The sequence below is a fragment of the Tachysurus vachellii genome, chromosome 7 (assembly GCF_030014155.1).
Source record: "Tachysurus vachellii isolate PV-2020 chromosome 7, HZAU_Pvac_v1, whole genome shotgun sequence".
Classification (NCBI taxonomy): Eukaryota; Metazoa; Chordata; class Actinopteri; order Siluriformes; family Bagridae; genus Tachysurus; species Tachysurus vachellii.
This window is the reverse complement of record NC_083466.1, coordinates 26,974,076-26,995,383: the sequence shown is the minus strand read 5'-3', so window position 1 is coordinate 26,995,383 and position 21,308 is coordinate 26,974,076. Positions and strand designations below refer to the sequence as shown.

Below are 21,308 nucleotides of genomic sequence, written 5' to 3'. Positions count from 1 at the left end.
CATTTTCATGCCTTTAAAAAAGCACTGATTACAAAAACCGTGTATGTTGGGTTACTGTAATATTGTTATATTGTTGTCTAATACAGGATTTTATAGAGTGAAATTGAATGTTTTGAAATCAGGCTGAGTTTATAGATTATTTGTTTATTTTAAAATGTAGATTAAGCCACTTCTCTCACTCATAGCTGGCAACTTTCAGGGAAACGAAACTGAATCTAATCTGTCCCTGTTTATTTTTTCCCTTTTCTTTATACAGTACAGTACTGTACACACCTGTCTCCCACACAGCTTTAACAAAAAAATGGCAGAAGCGAATATTTTCGTTGCTCAGGATCAGTTCAGCTGTCCAATCTGTCTGGATCTACTCAAGGATCCAGTAACTCTTTCGTGTGGACACAGTTACTGTATGGTCTGTATTAATGGCTGCTGGGATCAGGAGGATCAGCAGGGAGTCTATAGCTGTCCTCAGTGTAGACAAACTTTCACTCCAAGACCTGTTGTGAGTAAAAACACCATGTTGGCTGAAGTAGTGGAGACACTGAAGAAGACAGGACTCCAAGCTACACGTCCTACTCAGTGTTCAGCTGGACCTGAAGATGTGGAGTGTGATTCCTGTATTGAGAGTAAATCCAAAGCCATCAAGTCCTGCCTGGTGTGTCTGGCCTCTTTCTGTGAAACTCATCTCCAGCCTCACTATAAATCTCCTGCCTTTAAGAAGCACAAGCTGGTCGAAGCATCCAGAAGACTCCAGGATCAGATCTGCTCTCAGCATGACAAACTGCTGGAGGTTTACTGTCGCACTGACCAGCAGTGTATCTGCATGTTGTGTATGATAGATAAACATAAAAAACATAATACAGTATCAGCTACATCAGGACGAGCTGAGAAACAGGTAACTGTGTCTTATATCTCTCTTCTATTCACAATCGGGGAAGCATCAGTGTTGGGGTCAGTCAATATTTTAAATATTTAGCCTAAATGTGTTCACTGTGAAACTGTAGCACACTTTATTGGAAAGAAAACATGTACAATGTTTTGTCCTATTACATAATTATAGTTATAAAAAAAGTTTATTAAAAGTTTGTATTGAGGCAATTTAAGACTACAAAATGAAATAAAATAATAATAATAATAATAATAATAATAATAATAATAATAATAATAATAATTTTAATGCAGTCATGTATAAAAATAGCATTTGAAAAGGCCATAATCATTTTGAGCTAGAATAAGTCAAGACACCATAAAATCATCAGTGAAATTGTGTATGTTTTTGGTTATTTTGTTTCATACTGTTATGAGAGCCATGAGGGCTCCCTCTGCTGGCCTGCAGAGGATTTGCTGCACTCTATCATCAGGACTCTATTTCCCACAATCCATTGCACCACCAACTCAGCACACCTGTTTCCTGTTTGTAATAACCTGGTCTATTTAAGCTCACTCAGAACTCTCTGATGGTGCGAAGTATTGTCAGCCTTTTTAGCATTCTGAGCGTATTATCGGTTCCGTCTATTGCCTTGTTTTGACCCTGCTTGTTTTTCGGGTTTATGAATGCTTGCTACCTGCCCTGCCCTACGCCTGGATTGTTGATTACTGTTTTTGGATCTCCTTTGATGTTGTTGTTTGCCTGATGCTTGAACCATACCTGTTTTGGATATCGCTTAATAAACCAGCATTTGGATCTAACCTGTTTCACGTGCATGACATAGAATAATGACACACTGCTTATTTAGATATATTTCTCTGTATATTTAGATATATAACCTCTCCTTGCTTCTAGACATCTCTCTTAATAGAGTAAATGCTTATTTTAAGATGACAAATTCTTCTCTAGGCTTGACAGCTTTAGGTAATCACTGATTGACTGCAGGGATTGTGATAGTAAATTTCTCTGTTTTCATTTTTATCAATATGAATTTTTATCTTTTTTTCATGGCCAAATGTTAGCCATGTTCTGTGTGAGGTCAGGGGAAAAGGCTATAAAATGTATGCCAGTTAAATTAAAAGGGCAGATAGGAATCATTCATATAAAATATAAAAAGTTTTTTTAATGGTTAATTTGCAACATCTGCTCATTCATTAAACTTTATTTCTGAAAACCTCTACATATATTACTTAAGGATATGTAATGTAGGTGAGAGTATGTGCATAATCCCAACCAGGCTCCAGTGTTTTTTGGAACAAATGGTCATCACACCTGGTGTCTGCAGGTTTATGTATGACAACAATAAATAGAGCTGTTTCTCATAATACATGTTTCTGTTTAGTCTACTGTGTATCTTTATTAGTCTTAATGTTGTTGACTTCAGACTGGTGAGACAAAACATACTCTGATGCATTTGAGCGCCTGTCTATGCAGAAGCAAATGATTAATCACAAATATTTAACTGGAGTTTAAATTAAGAAATTAACATTTTTTTATCAGGGTTTATATGCTATACAGGAATTCAGTGAATGTATACTACTGTTCAACACAGAGCACAGGCACATTTAGATTATATAAGTATTTTAAATGTTAATGAGTTTATTTACAGCTAATAAGTATGATTGAATACACCTGCAGTCTGTACACTGCTGAATTATATGTCTTGTTACTGCACAGAAGCAGTTGTTGGTGGTGCAGAAAAAATACCAGCAGAGAATCCAGGAAAGAGAGAAAGAGCTTCAAGAGCTAACAAAAGCTGTGGAGTCTCACAAGGTGAGTTTCTGGAACAACAACATCTGGATGCTGAAAAAGCCGTTTCTTCATCAGTCTCTTTGTACAGAAACCAAATCAGTCACAATTCTGGGCTTCCAGGAAAATATCTGATTAAGAAACATCTTCACTCTCTTTTGGTCTCCTAACAGCGCTCTGCTCAAACGGCAGTGCAGAAAAGTGAGAAGACATTTACTGATCTGATCAAAACACTTGAGAGAAGACGCTCTGAGGTGACAGCATTGATCAGAGCTCAGGAGAAAGCTGCAGTGAGCCAAGCTGAAGAAGTCATGAAGCAACTGGAGGAGGAGATTGTAGAGCTGAAGAGGAGAAATGCTGAGATGGAGGAGTTTTCAAATGTCAAAGATCCCATTTATTTTCTCCAGGTAATGTCACTGAGGCCATCACATAATGTACAGTATGATTGACTTACTTCTTGTAAGTTAATACTTCTTGATAACTACTTGAAGCTAAGACCTAGATAATGACACACAGAATGGATGAAATTGCATCATTTACTCTTATTTGTTTTTGAAAAACAAATAAGGTTTTGGTTTTGGTTGAAATTTCCTCCTGAATTCTTATTTTGACACAGTGGTTCAGAGAGAGTAGACGCCACAGAATCACACAGGCTTTATTTCAGGAAATGAGATCTGCTCGTACTGTGGTTAGACCTTGCCAACATACATGTATGGGTTAATACACAGTTAAGCTTTCAATTCAATTCAAGTTTTCAATTCAAGTAATTTGTATAGCGCTTTTTACAATTGACATTGTCTCAAAGCAGCTTTACAGAACATAAACATTGAACAAAACCTTAATATAAAGAATAATATAGAATAAGAATAAGAAAAAAAGAATAAGATTAATAGAGTACAAAATTCAAGATTAATATTAGATATATATAGTTCACAATGTGTATGTATTTATCCCCAATGAGCAAGTCTGAGGTGACTCAGGCAGCAGTGGCAAGGAATCAAATCAAATCAAATCAAGTTTATTTGTATAGCGCTTTTTACAATGGACATTGTCACAAAGCAGCTTTACAGAACACAAACATAGAACAAAAGATAATAATAAAAATATAATATAATATATATATATATATATATATATATATATATATATATAAATATAATAATAAAAATTCTAGATATATACAGATCACAGTGTGTATGTATGTATGTGTGTGTATGTGTATTTATCCCCAATGAGCAAGTCTGAGGAGGCTCAGGCAACAGTGGCAAGGAAAAACTCCCTTACATGGTAAAGGAAGAAACCTTGAGAGGACCCACACTCAAAGGGGAACCCATCCTCATATGGGTGACACTGGAGGGTGTGATTATAAATATACAGTCAAACAAATGTTGTATTGATGCAAAAGATCACATGGAGTTCACATCTCCTCTATAGTATATAGTATATAGAGTCCAACTGGAGCTGGTAGATCTGTAGATGCATCAGGATTCTCACAGAGTCGGCCTCATCTCAGTGGAGGTCCAAAATCTTCATCGCAAGACAATCAGAGCTGGTACAATTTCTGGATGCCTCGGGATGGGTAGAAAGAGAGAAGCAGTGGAGAGGGATTAACATATCTGCTGTTCATAAAATGTGCAAGTCTGATGTAGTGCACAATATTATGGGATGTATTGTGTTTATGCCTGACTAAAGAAATTAGTTTTTAATCTACATTTAAACTGGGAAAGTTTGTCTGAGCCCCAAATACTATCAGGAAGACCATTCCAAAGTTTGGGAGCTAAATAAGAAAACGCTCTACCACCTTTAGTAGACTTAGATATTCTGGGAACTACCAGAAGTCCTGAGTTTTGTGATCTCAGAGAGCGTGAAGGATTGTAACGTGTTAGAAGACTAGTTAGATACATGGGAGCTAAACCGTTAAGAGCCTCGTACGTAAGTAACAACAGTTTGTAATCAATTCTAAACTTAACAGGTAGACAGTGTATAGATGATAAAATTGGGGTTATATGATCATACCTTCTTGTCCTATAGGACAAACACCTAGTAACACGTTACAATAGTCCAATCTAGAGGTCATGAATGCATGAACTAGCTTCTCAGCATACTGTAAGATACTGACAAGATGTTTCTCAGCTTGGCAATATTTCTAAGGTGGAAGAAGGCTGTTTTTGTAGTTTGGGCGATATGATTTTCAAAAGACAAGTTGCTAATATAACACCCAGGTCTTTCACTGTCGAGCTTCTAGTAACGGTACAGCCCTCTAAATGGAAGTTGAATTGTGAGAGTTTCTGTGTACTGGTTTTTGGACCGATAAGTAGTATTTCTGTCTTCTCTGAGTTTAACAACAGAAAATTACAGCTCATCCAATCTTTTATCTCTGTAAGGCACTGAGTTATTTTGGACAATTTTGCTATTTCATCTGGTTTTGATGAGATATATAACTGTGTATCGTCAGCATAACAGTGGAAATTAATCCCATGTCTTCTAATAATGTTCCCTAATGGAAGCATGTATATCGAGAAGAGTAGGGGTCCTAGGACTGATCCTTTAAGTAGAACTAATAAGGACATACAGTCTTGGTCCGAAGCTAGGAAGAAGTCATTTGTAACTTTCACAAGTGCAGTTTCTGTGCTATGATGAGGCCTGAAACCTGACTGAAACTCTTCAAAGATATTGTTCTCCTGTAAGAAGGAGCTCAGTTGAACAGACACCACCTTTTCTAGTATTTTAGACATGAACGGCAGATGTGATATAGGTCTGTAATTTGATAGTTCATTAGGATCTAAAATAGGTTTCTTAATGAGGAGCTTAATAACTGCCAACTTGAAAGATTTAGGGACATAACCTAAAGAGAGCGAGGAGTTAATAATATTAAGAAGAGGCTCACCAGCTTTATGTAACACTTCTTTCAGTAATTTAGTTGGAATGGGGTCTAATGAACAAGTTGTTGGTTTAGCTGTAGTAATAAGCTTATCTAACTCTTCTTGTCCTGTACTTGTAAAGCACTGTGTTTGTGAGTGTAGAGCTTTAGATAAGACTGGGTCACAAGGTGATCTCACATGTTGAACATCACCTATTTTGTTCCTGATGCTTTCAATTTTATCAGTGAAGAATCTCATAGTCCTCACTACTGAACTGTGATTTAATAGTGTGTTCAGATCTCTGTTTTTTTGCTAATCTAGCCACTGTACTAAATAAAAACCTGGGATTGTTTTGGTTATTTTCTATGAGTTTGCTCAGGTGCTCAGCCCTGGCAGTTTTTAGAGCCTGTCTATAGTTGGACATACTGTCATACGCAATTCTAAAAACCTCTAATTTAGTTTTAGTCCACTTTCGCTCGAGGTTATGGGTTTCTCTCTTGAGGGTGTGAGTATGACTATTATACCACGGTGGGGGTATTTTGTCTCTAACTTTCTTTAATCGGATGGGGGCAACAGTGTCTAATGTGCTAGTGAATATAGCGCTTATGCTGTTGGTCATTACATCTAGATCGTTTGTGTTTAAGGGTGAGCTTTAAATCATGTCTTTTTGGATATACACCATATGTCCTTCAAAGTCCCCCGGTCTTCTAACAAAGGATCCTCTTCAAGTTGTTCTACCTAATCTATTGTTTGAATCTTTAGATGAAGGAGTCAGACTTAGATCTTCTTGTCTTTTCAGGGTCCTCACAATAGGAGGCCTTGTTTTTATTAAAAGCAGTGTAATACAGATCAATGTGTGTAACATATGTAAAGTAAAATAAAAGAAAATTGCAAATAAAAATCTTCTTCAAATAATCAAACAGTATTAGAATAAGTAAAAGTAATTAGAATGCAAAAAACAGTAACAAACCAAGAAACACTCTCCAAGTGTATGCCTGCATTTGTTTTCTGATGCACACAGAGTAGAACACGCACTGAGCCTGCCTACAATAGAATGTAAACCATGTATTTTTCAAGATAGGTTTTGATACACATTTTCTACAACATCAGTTGTTGTTCAACATTACACATAGGTCACAGCAACTATTGCTGTAACCACTATTTCTTTCTGTCAGCCATACCAGCTGTACATCAGTTCTCTTGAACTCTGGAAAAGTAAAACTTAACGAAGTATGATCTTCTTTGTCAGGCTCTTCATGCTTTTTTCCTGTCTAGGTACAGTGTCTGATCTGTGATGTCTTCATTTGTCAGGAACATTTTATTTTATATTAATATTTAAGTTCCTCACCTCCACCACTTGGGCCTCTATCTTAATCAGGTTTTCATTTATTTTCTTTGGATTTTGGATCTCACTCATTCCTTTTCACGATAATTCTTTGCAACTTCACTCCACATCTCATTCTTTCTCCAATTTCCTTCAACACATTACAACACAGTAATTAAAGGCTGTGCTCTAGGGCTCAAGTGGCAGCTTGGCAGTGCTGGGGCTTGAACCATATTCAACAACCATGAGCCTTAACCACTTGAGCTTCCATTAACCCATTATAGATGACTTAAAATGTATCAAATAGGAGAACAGCTGCGTTACTGAAATTGGGTTAATTTGGGGGCTTGGCTAACCACTAACTTTGCAAAGTCTAAATAGGCTTGGTATCAATAGACCTGGACCTAGACCAAGCTGGATATAGGACCCTAACAATCAAGTATGCAAAGTCGTGAAACACCGGATGAGTTTGAGAAACATCAGATCACTGATGAACAATCTTATTGCATAAAAAGATTGTATTACCACAATTACAATCATACTAAATTCCTGTTGACTGTAATTCTCAGTTTCGGCATGTGACCGTGTTTACTAAGTTCTAAGATCTACTGACACATGTTTTATTAGAAAACTACTATCATTTGTATTTGAATGTGTACAAGCAGAATTCTATGACATATGACATGCAAAGCATGGGTTTCTCTTGGTTTTTCTGTCTTTGTGCAGAACTTCCGGGCCATCTCAGCTCCTCTTCGACATGCAGACTTACCCACCATCACAGTGAATTCTCTCCAAACGTTTGAAGATGTAATAAAATCTGTGTCTCAATTGAGAAAGACGCTAGAAAACCACTATAAAGAGGGGACTGAGAAGATGTCAAGTCAAGGTAAGCCCTAGCTATTATCTCTCTGGCTCAGTTTATATAAACGTACATACAATGAGCCTGTAATATCATTTAATGAAAGGGTCAGTGAACAAATCTAAACTTTAGCGAATGCAATCAAAAGATTCAAGTCACCGAAATGAATTGAAAGACCACCTCTAATTTGGATGTAAAAATATGTTCTGTATGATTGAGTGTATTTGTAGCAAATTAAACCTTTGACTGACTTTTGTTCATTGGTCTGTTTATGATTAACTGTGTGCTTGTAACTGTGTTTATCTAGTGAAGAAAGTTCGAGTGATTCCCCCTCAAAGCAGAGAAGAGTTTTTAGACTGTAAGTGTCTTCCATAAGCGTACACACACACACACACACACACACACACACACACACACACACACACACACACACACACACACACACACACAAACACACAAGTTCTTCCAACTTGGAATACTTTTTTAGAAGACTGATCAGCTTCATTAAGAGATCTTTTCAACACAAGTGAGTGTGATGTTTTTACGTTTTACAATGTTTACATTAACATTCATTTTTACAAAAATATTTACATCAACTCAAAAAAAAAAATAAATAAAAAAGTTGTCATTGAAGCATGTGAAGACAGTTGCCAGGTTTCAGTAAAATTCCCACTCCAAGATCATACATTTTTCAACTAGCCCAAGCACAAATAAAATGTTAAAAATGGTTGTGAGGGAAACAAACTTACTGATTTTGCAGTATAAATATCTGCTATATGTGAATGTTCATTTTCCTGACCTGGCAACCCTGCTTGCAGAACAAAAGAGCAAGTGGCACATTTATATGTATACCTTCTCAGGTCTCTTCTTTTAAGTGCATATATTTTTGTCATTCTTCAATGATCGTTCTCCAATTATACTAAAAGAAACTGTTCTCAGAAACTCATGCAGTCATTATATTGAAGTGGATCCTATTTGGACTTGCAGCAGTTTTATAGTGGATTCTGACGATTTTTAAATAAAAAAAAAAATCAATATTATTATGTGGCTATTGTAACCACATAATAGAATGTAGAATAAATAACATTTTCTTGATTTAAGAAATTCATTGTTGTTTTAAAACAATTAACTTCACATTAGACAGAAGATAATGGACAAAAGTTCATATCATGGGGTTAAATAAAGTTATGTTCAGGAATTTTCTTCTTGAAATGTTAATGATGTGGTGTTTTTTCCTCCATCAGATTCTGGCCAGTTCACTCTGGATCCCAATACAGCAAATTTGTACCTCCATCTGTCTGATGGGAACACAGTGGTGACTAACTGTTCATCATTAGTGACATACTGTAGTTCTCCAGAGAGTTTTGACTGTTACTCCCAGGTGTTGTGTAGTGAGAGTGTGTCTGGATATGCTTACTGGGAGGTGGAGTGGAGTGGGGTTAATGGGGTTCATATAGCAGTGTCTTATAAAAACATCAGCAGGAAAGGAAGCAGTAATGAATGTGCGTTTGGACGTAATGATAAGTCCTGGAGTTTGCTGTGCCAATCATCTCATTACTCATTCTTACACAACAACCAAGAAACTAAAATCCCCATGAGCTCCATCCCCTTTAGGATAGGTGTGTTTGTGGATCACAAGGCAGGAATTCTGTCTTTCTACAGTGTCTCTGACACGATGAAGCTCCTCCACAAAACCAAGAGCACATTCACTCAGCCTCTGTATCCAGGGTTCATGGTCAGTTCCAAGTCGACTGTAAAGCTATGCCGTCCTAAATAGATAAATATTACGGAGATTACACAAAGTTATGAACAGTCATTTGTTTTCTCTTTTTGTTAACAACTTTACTTCTCCGCCTTGTGTGTGTGGAGTTTGCATGTTCTCCCCGTGCCTCGGGGGTTTCCTCCGGGTACTCCGGTTTCCTCCCCCGGTCCAAAGACATGCATGGTAGGTTGATTGGCATCTCTAGAAAATTGTTCGTAGTGTGTGATTGCGTGAGTTAATGAGAGTGTGTGTGTGTCCTAGGCACAGGCTCCCCGTGACCCGAGAAGTTCGGATAAGCGGTAGAAAATGAATGAATGAATGAACTTTACTTCTGACTGCCACTGAATACTTACTGTATATAAATGTTAAATCACTGTCTGTTCACAGGAAATTTCACCGTATCAATGTTTAAACCTCTTATTTGTAAAATTACAGCATTTCTTTCTTTTTATTATTATATTTTAACTTATGTGGTATGTCCACCATATGAGTCCATCTGGATTATTGTGTTTCCATTACAGAGAACTAATTAACACTTTTTTAGCCTGTTCAAGAGTTGATTTGAGAATTCAGGAGTATTATAAATACATTAAACCTTCAGATACCTGTCAGCTCACACTGGATCCAAAGACAGAAAATAAACAACTTGAACTGTCTGATTCAAACAGAATGGCAACTGACAAAGGCATCAAACCATACTCTTTGTTAGTTTATGGTCAACAGACATCTCGATGTCACGTGTCATATCAAGATTCAGAGAGTTCTGAATGTCACTGCCAGGTGTTGTGTAGTGAGAGTGTGTCTGGATCCTGTTACTGGGAGGTGGAGTGGAGTGGGGTTAATGGGGTTTATATATCAGTGTCCTATAAAGCATCAGCAGGATTGGACGCAGTAATGTACAGTATGTGTGTTTGGACGTAATTATACGTCATGGAGTTTGCTGTGCAAGTCCTCTGGTTACTCATTCTTACACAACAACCAAAAAACTAATATCTCCACTAAAATCCCCATGAGCTCCAGCTCCTCTACAATAGGAGTGTTTGTGGATCATAAAGCAGGAACTCTGTCTTTCTACAGTGTCTCTGACACGATGAAGCTAATCCACAAAGTTCACACCACATTCACTCAGCCTCTTTTCCCTGGATTTGGGCTAAATCACAAATCAAAAGTCCAACTGTGCCACCAAAAAAAGATGATTTTGAAATAGATTATTCCTGTTTGATACACCTTACAGTTATATAAAAAGTAAGCAATGCTATCTTTAAAAAAAAAAAAAACACACTTTCATAATGTTGAGAAATTAAAATGATTTTAAACTTTTTGTTTAAAATCTATAAAGAAATTCTATTTAAAAAATAGTGTTGAATGCTAAATAAATACTTTACACTCATAATAAATAAGTTCTTTAAAATGTAATAAAATTTAATTCTCATGATCTATGAGCAGTGTCAGAAACACCATGACAGTAATGCATTCTTTATCATTAGAGACTCAGAAGAGTTTTTTTTTCTTCAGTGTGAAGAGGTAGTACAGGCATTGTTGTACATTCTGCAATAGCGTATCTGTATCATCTGAAATCCTCTGAGATGTGTGTTCAGGTACGCTCTCTACACTTCCTCCAGGTAGACCCATTCATTATTACTGGTGATCAGACTTGGTGCACTGGTGTGCCAAATTGGCACTAGACAAATCCTCAACTGCTCAGTTGTATGAAAAAATTCTGATAAATGGAAGTTTCTCTCTAACATATCAGTTGTTTGTAGTGATACTGATACCAAGTGTAAATAATGCCTCAAGCAAGATCCTAGACACAAGAACATGCCCTCTAGTAACATAGCCTGATTTACATTAATTGTACCTGTAATTAATGCTCCAATAATGAAGAGGATTCAGAAGCCTATAGTCATCAGGAAATAAATCAAGAAGGTTTCCAGCCCAAAGCAGCAATTCAACTTGTACTTTATTACACAAATGATGGATTTCTGAGCTAATAAATTCCCACATATGTATATCCCATGTCTGTATCAATGCTTTATTGCTAACGCTGTTCAAGCAATTTTCAAAATAATGATTCTCAATGTTATTTTCTATTTTTAATTGTTATACCTTTAACTTTTAAAAACAAAATCCAACTCATTTTCCTTTTACTATAATTATCAGTGATACATGTTTTGATTTTGATGCATTTTTTTACATGGAGAAGTATTCAGTGTGACTAGATTTTACAGAAACACTTATGAAACATCTTATAGAGAAATTGGACTTTTATATTCACACCTTTTAGGTTCCAATCATGTTAAAATCTAACGAGTAAATCCAAAGTGTTCTGTATTTTTCTGTTTGTTTTCTTTATTTATCTGTATTTTCAGCTGTTTGTAGTGATAAAGATTTGTGCATGATTGAGCAACTTGGATGATGTATAATGGAGCTGTTGTGTATTAAACCAAGTGTAAATAATGACTCAAGCAAGATCCTGGACACAAGCACATGCCCTCTAGATACACAGCCTGATTTACCCTATGTACATGTAATTAATGCTAATATAGTGATAATGATTCAGAAGGCTACCGTCATCAGGAAATAAAATCAAGAAGATTTCCAGCTTAAAGCAGCAATTCAGCTTGTACTTTATTACACAACTGATGGATTTCTGAGCTAATAAATACCCACATCTCTATATCCCATGTCTGAATCAATGCTTTATTGCTAATTCTGTTTTAACTTCATTTTAATACAATTTTCAAAATAATGATTCTCAGTGTTCTATTTTTATTGTTATACCTTATTTTCCTTTTACTATAATTATCAGTGATACATGTTTTGATTTTTGCATTTTTTTTTTTCTTTGGAGAAGTATTCTCTGTGACTAGATTTTACAGAACCCCCTATAAAACATATTATAGAGAAATTGGACTTTTATATTCACACCATTTAGGTTCCAATCATGTTAAAATCTAATGAGTAAATAAAAGGTGTTCTGTATTTTTCTGTTTCTTTTCTTTCTTTGTCTGTATTTTTTTATCTTTTACAGCCTGAAACTGCTCGCTGTGTTTAATATCAGGTCGGATAAACTATTAGAACTCAAGATAAAAGAAAAACAGGGTTGCAGATAATGTTATATAATGCATTGTCATCTTATTTGTTTTTGAAATGTACTTTACTATGTTTAATAAACTTTACTAGAATTGCAGAACTAATGCATTATTCTACCTCGACTGTTATTTTACATACCTGTGGAATGTGGTAGCTCAGTGGTTAAGGTGTTGGGCTACTAATCGGAAGGTCATGGGTTCGAACCCCAGGTCCATCAAGCTGCCACTGCTGGGCCCCTGAGCAAGGCCCTTAACCCTCAGTTGCTCAGTTGTAAGTCACTCTGGATAAGGGTGTCTGCTAAATGCCGTAAATGTAAATGTAAATACCTCCCCCAGTCTAGGTGTTTGGGAAGCAAGGAAACAAGGAGAGAAAAAGATGCAAAAATTAAATATTAGCAGTGAACCAAGAGCTTCACTCTTCAGCTTTATCTCATGGCTTCATCCCCATCCAGATCAGGCCAGCAGTTTATGGCATATGTCATCCATTAGGACAGTGAACTTGACATATATAAATAAAAACCTACTATACTACTTAACAAATATCCCTAATACACATATACAATCATCCCTAACATTAATTATTGAAGAAAATAATAAAAGAAAGGACCATCACATTGTTAAAAAAGATTCTGGTTAAACAAAATTCTGATTACATTGTGATTTTTCACCAAGTTTCTGTTTTAAAAATTCCATCTACTTGAAATAATCAATAAAATCTGAAATAATAATAAAAAAATTACTTTTAAAATGTTTAGTTCCACAAAATAAATAATTAAAACCAGCTGTCCCTCCTAATTTTTCAAGTGATTCAATTAATAGGCTGTAAGGTTTGCATTTATAATCTCAAAATCGTCCCAATACATTTACATTTACATTTACAGCATTTGCCAATATACTTTTCTATCTGAAAAACAATCTTCTTATTAACCTTTCTTACTTTCCTTCCCACTTTTCCACCTCTCTGCTTATCTGGGTTGACAGATCTGTGATTATCACAATGTGTATGAAAATGTTTAATCAATGTTCATTCAAGATTGGATTGCAGGTATTAGTTGGTAGATTGGATGCTTTTCTGTCTGTATTAATTAAATGAATATGGCAAACCACATTTTCTTTAAGAATGTTCTTGTTTCACTGAAATGTTTTTCAAGATCATTTTCGTGCCTTTAAAAAAGCACTAATTAAAAAAATGTGTATGTTGGGCTACTTTATATTGTTATATTGTTGTCTAATACAGGATTTTATAGAGTAAAATTGAATGTTTTGAAATCAGGCTGAGTTTATAGATTATTTGTTTATTTTAAAATGCAGATTAAGCCACTTCTCTCACTCATAGCTGGCAACTTTCTGAGAAACAAAACTGAAACTAATCTGTCCCTGTTTTTTTCCTTTTCTTTATCCACACCACACACCTGTTTTCCACACGGCGTTTACAACCAGGAACCAGGAAGTGTGAGCTGCTGTTACTGACTGAGAGTGTTTGTTTTTCAGTAAAATGGAAGAAGCGAATATTTTTGTTGCTCAGGATCATTTCAGCTGTCCAATCTGTCTGGATCTGGTCAAGGACCCAGTAGCTCTTTCGTGTGGACACAGTTTCTGTATGGTCTGTATTAATGGCTGCTGGGATCAGGAGGATCAGCAGGGAGTCTATAGCTGTCCTCAGTGTAGACAAACCTTCACTCCAAGACCTGCTGTGAGTAAAAACACCATGCTGGCTGAAGTAATGGAGACACTGAAGAAGACAGGACTCCAAGCTACACGTCCTGCTCAGTGTTCAGCTGGACCTGAAGATGTTGAGTGTGATTCCTGTACTGAGAGCAAATCCAAAGCCATCAAGTCCTGCCTGGTGTGTCTGGCCTCTTTCTGTGAAACTCATCTCCAGCCTCACTATAAATCTCATGCCTTTAAGAAGCACAAGCTGGTCGAAGCCTCCAGACGACTTCAGGATCAGATCTGCTCTCAGCATGACAAACTGCTGGAGGTTTACTGTCGCACTGACCAGCAGTGTATCTGCATGTTGTGTACTATGGATGAACATAAAGGACATGATACAGTATCAGCTACAACAGGAAAAGCTGAGAAACAGGTAACAATATCTTATAGCTTTTAACCACAAATACAAAGAAAACATATAAACCCTTTATTATTAAAATATTCATATTTTAAAATACATTTATCTTGAGTAAAAATGCTTTGATCAAATGCAATCAAAATGTCATTGTGCTGTTTTTAACACATACATTTAACACACTGAGGGTAAACTTTGTGCTGTGTTTCTGTGTAGAAGCAGTTGTTGGAGACACAGGAGAAATCAAAGCAGAGAATCCAGGATAGAGAGAAAGAGCTTCAGAAGCTGAGGAAGGCTGTAAAGTCTCATAAGGTGTGTTTAGAGCTGAAAAAGCTGTTTCAGGTTCAGTTGCACCGCATTTGACTTACCTAGTAGTTTATAGATTTATGAAGTTAATATGTTTGTATGCTGATTATAAAAACATATTAATGCTGATGCTGTTAATGTAGTGTAACTACTTGAGCTGGGAGGAAGTGATAGTTGAGTAGATTCCTAAGGTCACAATTAGGAATTTTAAGTTGAGGGGACATTTTCTTTGGCTTTACTGGTTGGAGGTTGGGAATTAAAATACTCATGTACTCACTGTCTTACTCAGTGTTCCCCCTTAACCTCACAACGCTCTGTATCTTCTAACAGCATTCTGCACAAAAGGCATTTCAGGAAACTGAGAGGATATTTACTGATCTTATAAAAGCCATTGAGAGAAGATGCTCTGATGTGAAAGCACTGATCAGAGCTCAGGAGAAAGCTGCAGTGAGTCAAGCTGAAAAGGTCTTGAAGCAACTGGAGCAGGAGATTGCAGAGCTGAAGAAGAGAGACTCTGAAATGGAGGAACTTTCACACACAGAAGATCCCATCCAGTACCTTCAGGTAACATCAGTGTTAAAACAGTATATTCAGATCAATACAAATTCACAATACACAATGTATTTCAGTGCTAAAATTTACCTAAGACAATGCTGGGGAATCCAGCTCTAATACATAGATAACTACAACAATACAACAAGGTGCCATATTCATATGTAACAACTTAAATTTAAAGGTTATATCATTCTTGATACTGACAAAGGTCTGTTAATTCAGAGCCAAACTATGCATATCTTTAATCTATGATATGAAGTTTAGCCAGACGTCAAAACACTGTGTTTACTGTTGGGAGATGCAGCAATAACTCAACACAATAAATGATTTATATGAGCAGTTACGATAATATGGCTGCATGATGCTGAATCAAAGGTAGTGAAATTTTGTGATAATGAAAAGTGTGAACAAAATTAAATTATTTCATCATGGTTTTCAGTATATAATTTGATTTGTCAAATAAAAATTTCCAAATCCAAAAAAGGATAAAAGAAAACAAGATATGTCAGGTTAAATGATCAGGAAATCAGCTCAAAATGTTCAAGTATTTGAAATGAAGGTTACTATAAAATATCAGTCCTGATGTACTCTCTCCACTGAGCCCTGTTTGGTAAAGAGAACTTAATAACCAGAGCTGTCAATGGGTGACGGAAGAAAGACCCAATTGCAGGAACAAAATGAAACAAATCAAGAGTCCCCAGTAACTAAGTCCAGGGTAAAGAGTAAATATGACAGACAGAAACACCTAAAGAAAATAATCAACAATGCAAAAAAGTCCTAGACAATGTCAAAAACCATACATAAATTGAATCCAGCAAACAGAGCAAGGCAAGGCAGAAACAGGAACAGAGGTGGAATGACTGAACAGAAGTGTGAGCAATCTGAGAAAATCATCACAAGAAGTGTGTTGGTGAAGTGCTTATTCAGTTCAATTCAAATTTATTTGTACAGTATAGCAATAGCTTTAACAATAGACATTGTCTCAAAACAGTTTAACAGAACATAAGAAACATAATACAAACGTTTTAATGTTATACAAAGATAAAACAGAAGTTGATGATTAATATTAGACTTATATTTAAATGTGTTTGTATTTATCCCAAATGAGTAAGCCTGTGGTGACTGGGGTGACTATGGTGAGGAAAAATTCTCTTAGATGGAAGAGGAAGAAATCTTGAGAGGAACCAGACTCAAAAGGGAACCTTGTCTTCATCTGGGTGACACCAGAGGGTGTGATTACAAATATACAGTACAGTCTGACAATTGTGTATTGATTAGGAGGTTGTCCTCAAAGACCACATGTAGTTGGCATCTCCTATTAGTATGTCTGAATACTTTATGAAGCAGTGTCCAACTGGAGCTGGTACATCTCTAGATGCCTTAGTATCCTCACAGGGTTGGCCTAATCTCAATGAAGGTCAAAAATCTTCATGACACAAAACACAACTGAAGCTGTTACAATCTCTGGATGCCTCGGGATCACACAACAATGCGTGATTTAAGCCAATATTTAGCAAAAAAAAATTCCAGAAGTTTGTGGATTCAATAAAGTATTTTTTTCAGTTGTGTCTTAGTTCAAAGATGTAATGGTGTATTGTTGCTTGTTACTTTTCTACATATCATAGAGATTTCAGTCTGTCTCGACCCTGCCTGGACCTTCAGACTCACCCAACATTACGATCAGTCCTCTTCTAACTTTTGAGGGTGTCATAAAGTCTATGTCTCACCTGAAAATGAAAATAGAAGAATGCTGTAATGCTGATTTTGAGAAGATATCAAGTGGAGGTAAGATGTTATATTGACTTAAAATAACATAATAATTCATAATGAAATTGGGTTGTTAGAGAGGTGAAAATGAAAAAAAATAATCCACCAATATTTGATAAACTCTCAAACACTTTTCAATGAACCAAATTCCTTTCAATTCCTTTGATAAGCCAAAACCTTATTGCTTTAGCTTTGTACAATCTGTAGCAACCTGTAAACTCCATGGCTAAATCGAGCTTTCATGTAAAACACATCACTTAGCTCTGTGCTGGCTTAGAAATGCCTCAAAATGATGGGCCTTTGCTGTCTAATGAGCTCCATTTCTCTGGGACTTCTGGCTGTGGGGATTTAAAATAATAAGTAAAAACTTTTGCTGTTTCCATCCGACTGGCCTTTTTACAATAAAATGGTGTGTGCTGATTTCATTCTTAAGCTGTGTCCATGCTTACTTTTTTGTATATTGCAAATTGTATACCTTTTGGCATCCCACATTTCCTTAAATCTTTAAAGAGAGTAGTGAGAAAATTACTTAAAAAATTTCCAGAATATTGTCATCCTCAATTGAATATCAATCCTCAATTGCTCAGTTGTATACAATGTAAGTCGCTCTGGATAAAGGCATCTGACAAATGCTGTAAATGAGGCCAGTAAAACTGCATACCATACATTTTTGGTGCCCTTTTGTGCCACCGGTTTACGGTTCTTCCTACAATGGATGGCTACTGTGATTACAGTAATCACAAAGCCATCTATTGCTCTCCAGACACTTGTACGATATCCGGTTGATGACACAAGGAATTGATGTGTGAGGAATTTGAAGGAATTTGATTTTGTGACTCTAATAATTATGTGACTCTTATAGATAATTAGAATTTCCATCAGTTATATTGGCAAATATTTCAGCACATTCTGTATCATCTCAAAGGTTTTCTCTTGTTGAACTCACTTTGTGCTCAGAGGCATTGTCATGCTAGAACAAGTGTTTTGAATTTCTTAGTACCAGACAAAGGAAATCCCAAAGTAATCAAAGGTGAACTGAAAACCAGTGAGAACAATCAGAATTTTAACAAATAACAGAACAATGGTGAATATACTGTAAGACACAAATATTCTTTTAAAAACTGGACATAAGTAAGCATAGAGACTGAAAACAAGTCATTTCCAAACTTTTACCTGATTCTTGTTAATGTTTTTAAAGATTTATTGATAGCTCTATAAACTTTTAATATTTGTAGTTAAATGTGTAGCCTGCGATGTCTAAGAGTCTGATCGAGAGACACAACAATTCCACTGAGTTTGATTATTTACATTCACATCATATCTTCAAAGAGAAAAAATAACCCTTTTGCTCCTTGATTGTAACCTTCCCTGTATTTTACTGTCTTTCTGTAGTGAGAAATGTCTGGATTTTTCCAACTCCTGTTGCTGCTCACATCTCTGCACCAGCCAAGGGCCTGACAGAACTCTATGACAGAACTCGCCTGACAGACTTGGTTTGTAAGTGATATTTTGCAGTGAGATGAGAGGTAGACATCATTCTGTACATCCACATGTTCATCCTTTGATAATAATAATCTAGCTATCTAGCAAGAATTTTCACATACGTACAATTGAACACATTTAAAGGTAAGAAGTTTAAGCAGGAAGTTGGGGGGTATTTTCTTTGACATTTTAATGGCTGGGGCATTTCTAGAGTTTGATCACTACTGGGACACAGAATTGAACAAAATGATAACATTCAATAAATAGTAAAGCTCACTCACTCACACTCACACACACAAATATTTAGTGCATTGACCTTGTTGTAATTGGAGTAACTGTAGCTGTGTTTATTTGTACTTCAGTGAACCCGAAACCTCGTACTTTAAAAAAAAAAAAAACGTACTCCCAAAGGTATGTAAATACATTTATCTGTCTTTCTAACATACAATTATTTCAGCTGATTGTCTACTTTTGGGGCAAATATCAGTCACATGTTTTAATTTTAAGCTGAAATGTTTACTGAATTGGCTTTAATTGTATTTCTTTAGAAATGTTCCTTCAGGCTTCAGGTTACTCATCTTAGACACAGTATAGTTGATCAAGGTAAGTATCTCTCTCTGTTTTAGAAGCACATCTTAAAAACCCTATAAAAACATTTACATACTGTACATACAACATATTACACCATTAATAAAAATAGGCTTGTTAAAAATAGAATAAACGTAGCTGTGTTTAATTGTGCTTTAGTGGACTATGACTCTTATTCTCGCAGAACTAAAGAAAAAGAAGGTATGTACATTTAGCTCTCTCTCTCTCTCTCTCTCTCTCTCTCTCTCTCTCTGTCTTTGTTGTACACACACTAATTATTTCGGCTGGAATTTAAAACAAAATCAAAAAGTGTGGCTGATATTTACCCTCAAAGTCACAGCCATAACTGTATTTTTTGTGTTTCTGTAGATCGGGACCGTTCTAATGTTTTCATTTTTAACCTTAGAAGAAGAAATAATGAGTGTTTTAAGTGCATCTCTCTGTCTCTCCATGTGTTTAGGGAAATTACCCTATTTTGCCCTCTGAACAAACTTCAGTATACATGATATATGTTTTAATACTTTTTGTGTGTGATTATGATGTTACTGGAGCTTTTTTCTTGCTACACTTTCTCTTTTTAACTGGTTTATTAAATAAAACTGATGATAATCAAGAAAGTGAAATGTAGTGCTACTTTTCTGGGTTTTTATGTTAGGTCTTGTCCTATAATTTTAATAGAGATTATGTTTAAGTAGTTTTTACTATAACTCATCATTTTTACTCTTTTCCAATGTCTTTCATTCAGGACCTGGTTAATTTGAGAAACCAGAAGCTCCACAAACACTGACACTGACAGCGCTCCTCAGACTACAGTCTCTCTCTCTCTCTCTCTCTCTCTCTCTCTCTCTCTCTCTCTCTCTCTCTCTCTCTCTGTCATTCTGTAATATAACCAAATTTATCACAATTTCTTATCCCACTTGTTCATGTTATGGAATAATCAGTGCAATAATTATAGAATTAAATTAGTATTAAAGATGTTTATAATGGATGTGTTTTATAAATAAATATCTTTATCATCATCTCCACGCCTATATAATTTTATTCCCCAATTTTATTAGATGTCCTTGTAATAACTTCCCATGAGTATTTAAAGCAGCTGGTTCAGCAACAAGTACTTATGTTGTTCATGTACTTGTGTTGTTCTGACATAAAAGCTTTAATAATAATTTTTACCAAGATTATAAAAAAGAAGTTTGCTTAATTTTTTTAGATTGTAAGTTGTATTTATTTATGTAACAAACAGTTTTGCTTTTGTTGTTTTGTTTAACTTTGATTTGTTTGTTATCTGCAATGAGCAGTGCTGTACAATTCTTTTGTCTTGATTCACATGTTCTACTAAAAATATACAATAAAAATCAACCGTGATTTACAAGCCTTTGAAGGTTTTTACATATTTAGTAGCAATATTACAGTATATATTTTATTATTATAGTATATTATTAGGATATTATTTTATCTTATTAAATAGTGGGACATTAGACTTACTGTAGTGCTTGTTAGACTAAAATGATTGGTGATATAAAATATCAGATAAGTTCAAGTTCAAGTCTCCTAACTGTTTTGTTTGGGGTTGAGTTTCTGTCAGAGGTTATTCCTCTAAGTACTCTAATTATTTGGTACACAGTCACTATTTTTCTGTAAAAGACTAAAATACTTTGATAATAATTTGAGAATGCATTGATTTCAGCAGAGAGCAGAACAATATGATACAACAATACTGTACATCTCGTTAAAGCCTCTGACACTGTAGTAATATAGGCTGTATGACTGAGAGTGAAATGTGGTGAATTAACGTGTGAATTATTACTATAGAAATATGCACATTATGTATTAGAAGTAAATAATGTTTTTTTTTTATTTTTTTATTAATCTTGTTAGTCTTGTTCTCTCTTTCCATCCTCCCCTTTCAGGGTTGCCATAACATTTAACTCAACCTGCTGGAGGATGTTTTCTTGTTTTACAAGCCAAAT

General features: G+C 35.5%; 2 protein-coding genes across 10 annotated transcripts; both read left to right on the top strand.

The window, feature by feature from the left end:
- Positions 1 to 278: 278 nt before the first annotated feature.
- LOC132849046 (E3 ubiquitin/ISG15 ligase TRIM25-like) lies at positions 279 to 12,677 on the top strand. Its single transcript, XM_060875215.1, has 6 exons — positions 279 to 892; positions 2,603 to 2,698; positions 2,848 to 3,081; positions 7,586 to 7,745; positions 8,026 to 8,076; positions 8,963 to 12,677. Exons 1-6 carry the CDS (start codon positions 302 to 304, stop codon positions 9,493 to 9,495), a joined length of 1,665 nt encoding a protein of 554 aa, XP_060731198.1. The 5' UTR covers positions 279 to 301; the 3' UTR covers positions 9,496 to 12,677.
- A 1,315-nt stretch (positions 12,678 to 13,992) lies between these two features.
- On the top strand, positions 13,993 to 20,690 carry LOC132849049 (tripartite motif-containing protein 29-like). 9 transcript variants are annotated; one of them, XR_009648803.1, is made up of 9 exons: positions 13,993 to 14,658; positions 14,857 to 14,952; positions 15,277 to 15,510; positions 17,127 to 17,286; positions 18,661 to 18,765; positions 19,113 to 19,161; positions 19,299 to 19,353; positions 19,498 to 19,539; positions 20,084 to 20,686. XR_009648803.1 is itself a non-coding variant. In XM_060875225.1 (8 exons), exons 1-7 carry the CDS (start codon positions 14,068 to 14,070, stop codon positions 19,721 to 19,723), a joined length of 1,251 nt encoding a protein of 416 aa, XP_060731208.1. In that variant the 5' UTR covers positions 13,993 to 14,067; the 3' UTR covers positions 19,724 to 19,764; positions 20,084 to 20,686. The 9 variants fall into 9 exon arrangements, 5 of the variants coding, with proteins under 5 accessions (XP_060731208.1, XP_060731207.1, XP_060731206.1 ...); XM_060875225.1 differs by lacking the exons at positions 19,299 to 19,353; positions 19,498 to 19,539 and adding an exon at positions 19,708 to 19,764; XM_060875224.1 differs by lacking the exon at positions 19,498 to 19,539.
- The last annotated feature ends 618 nt before the right edge of the window (positions 20,691 to 21,308 follow it).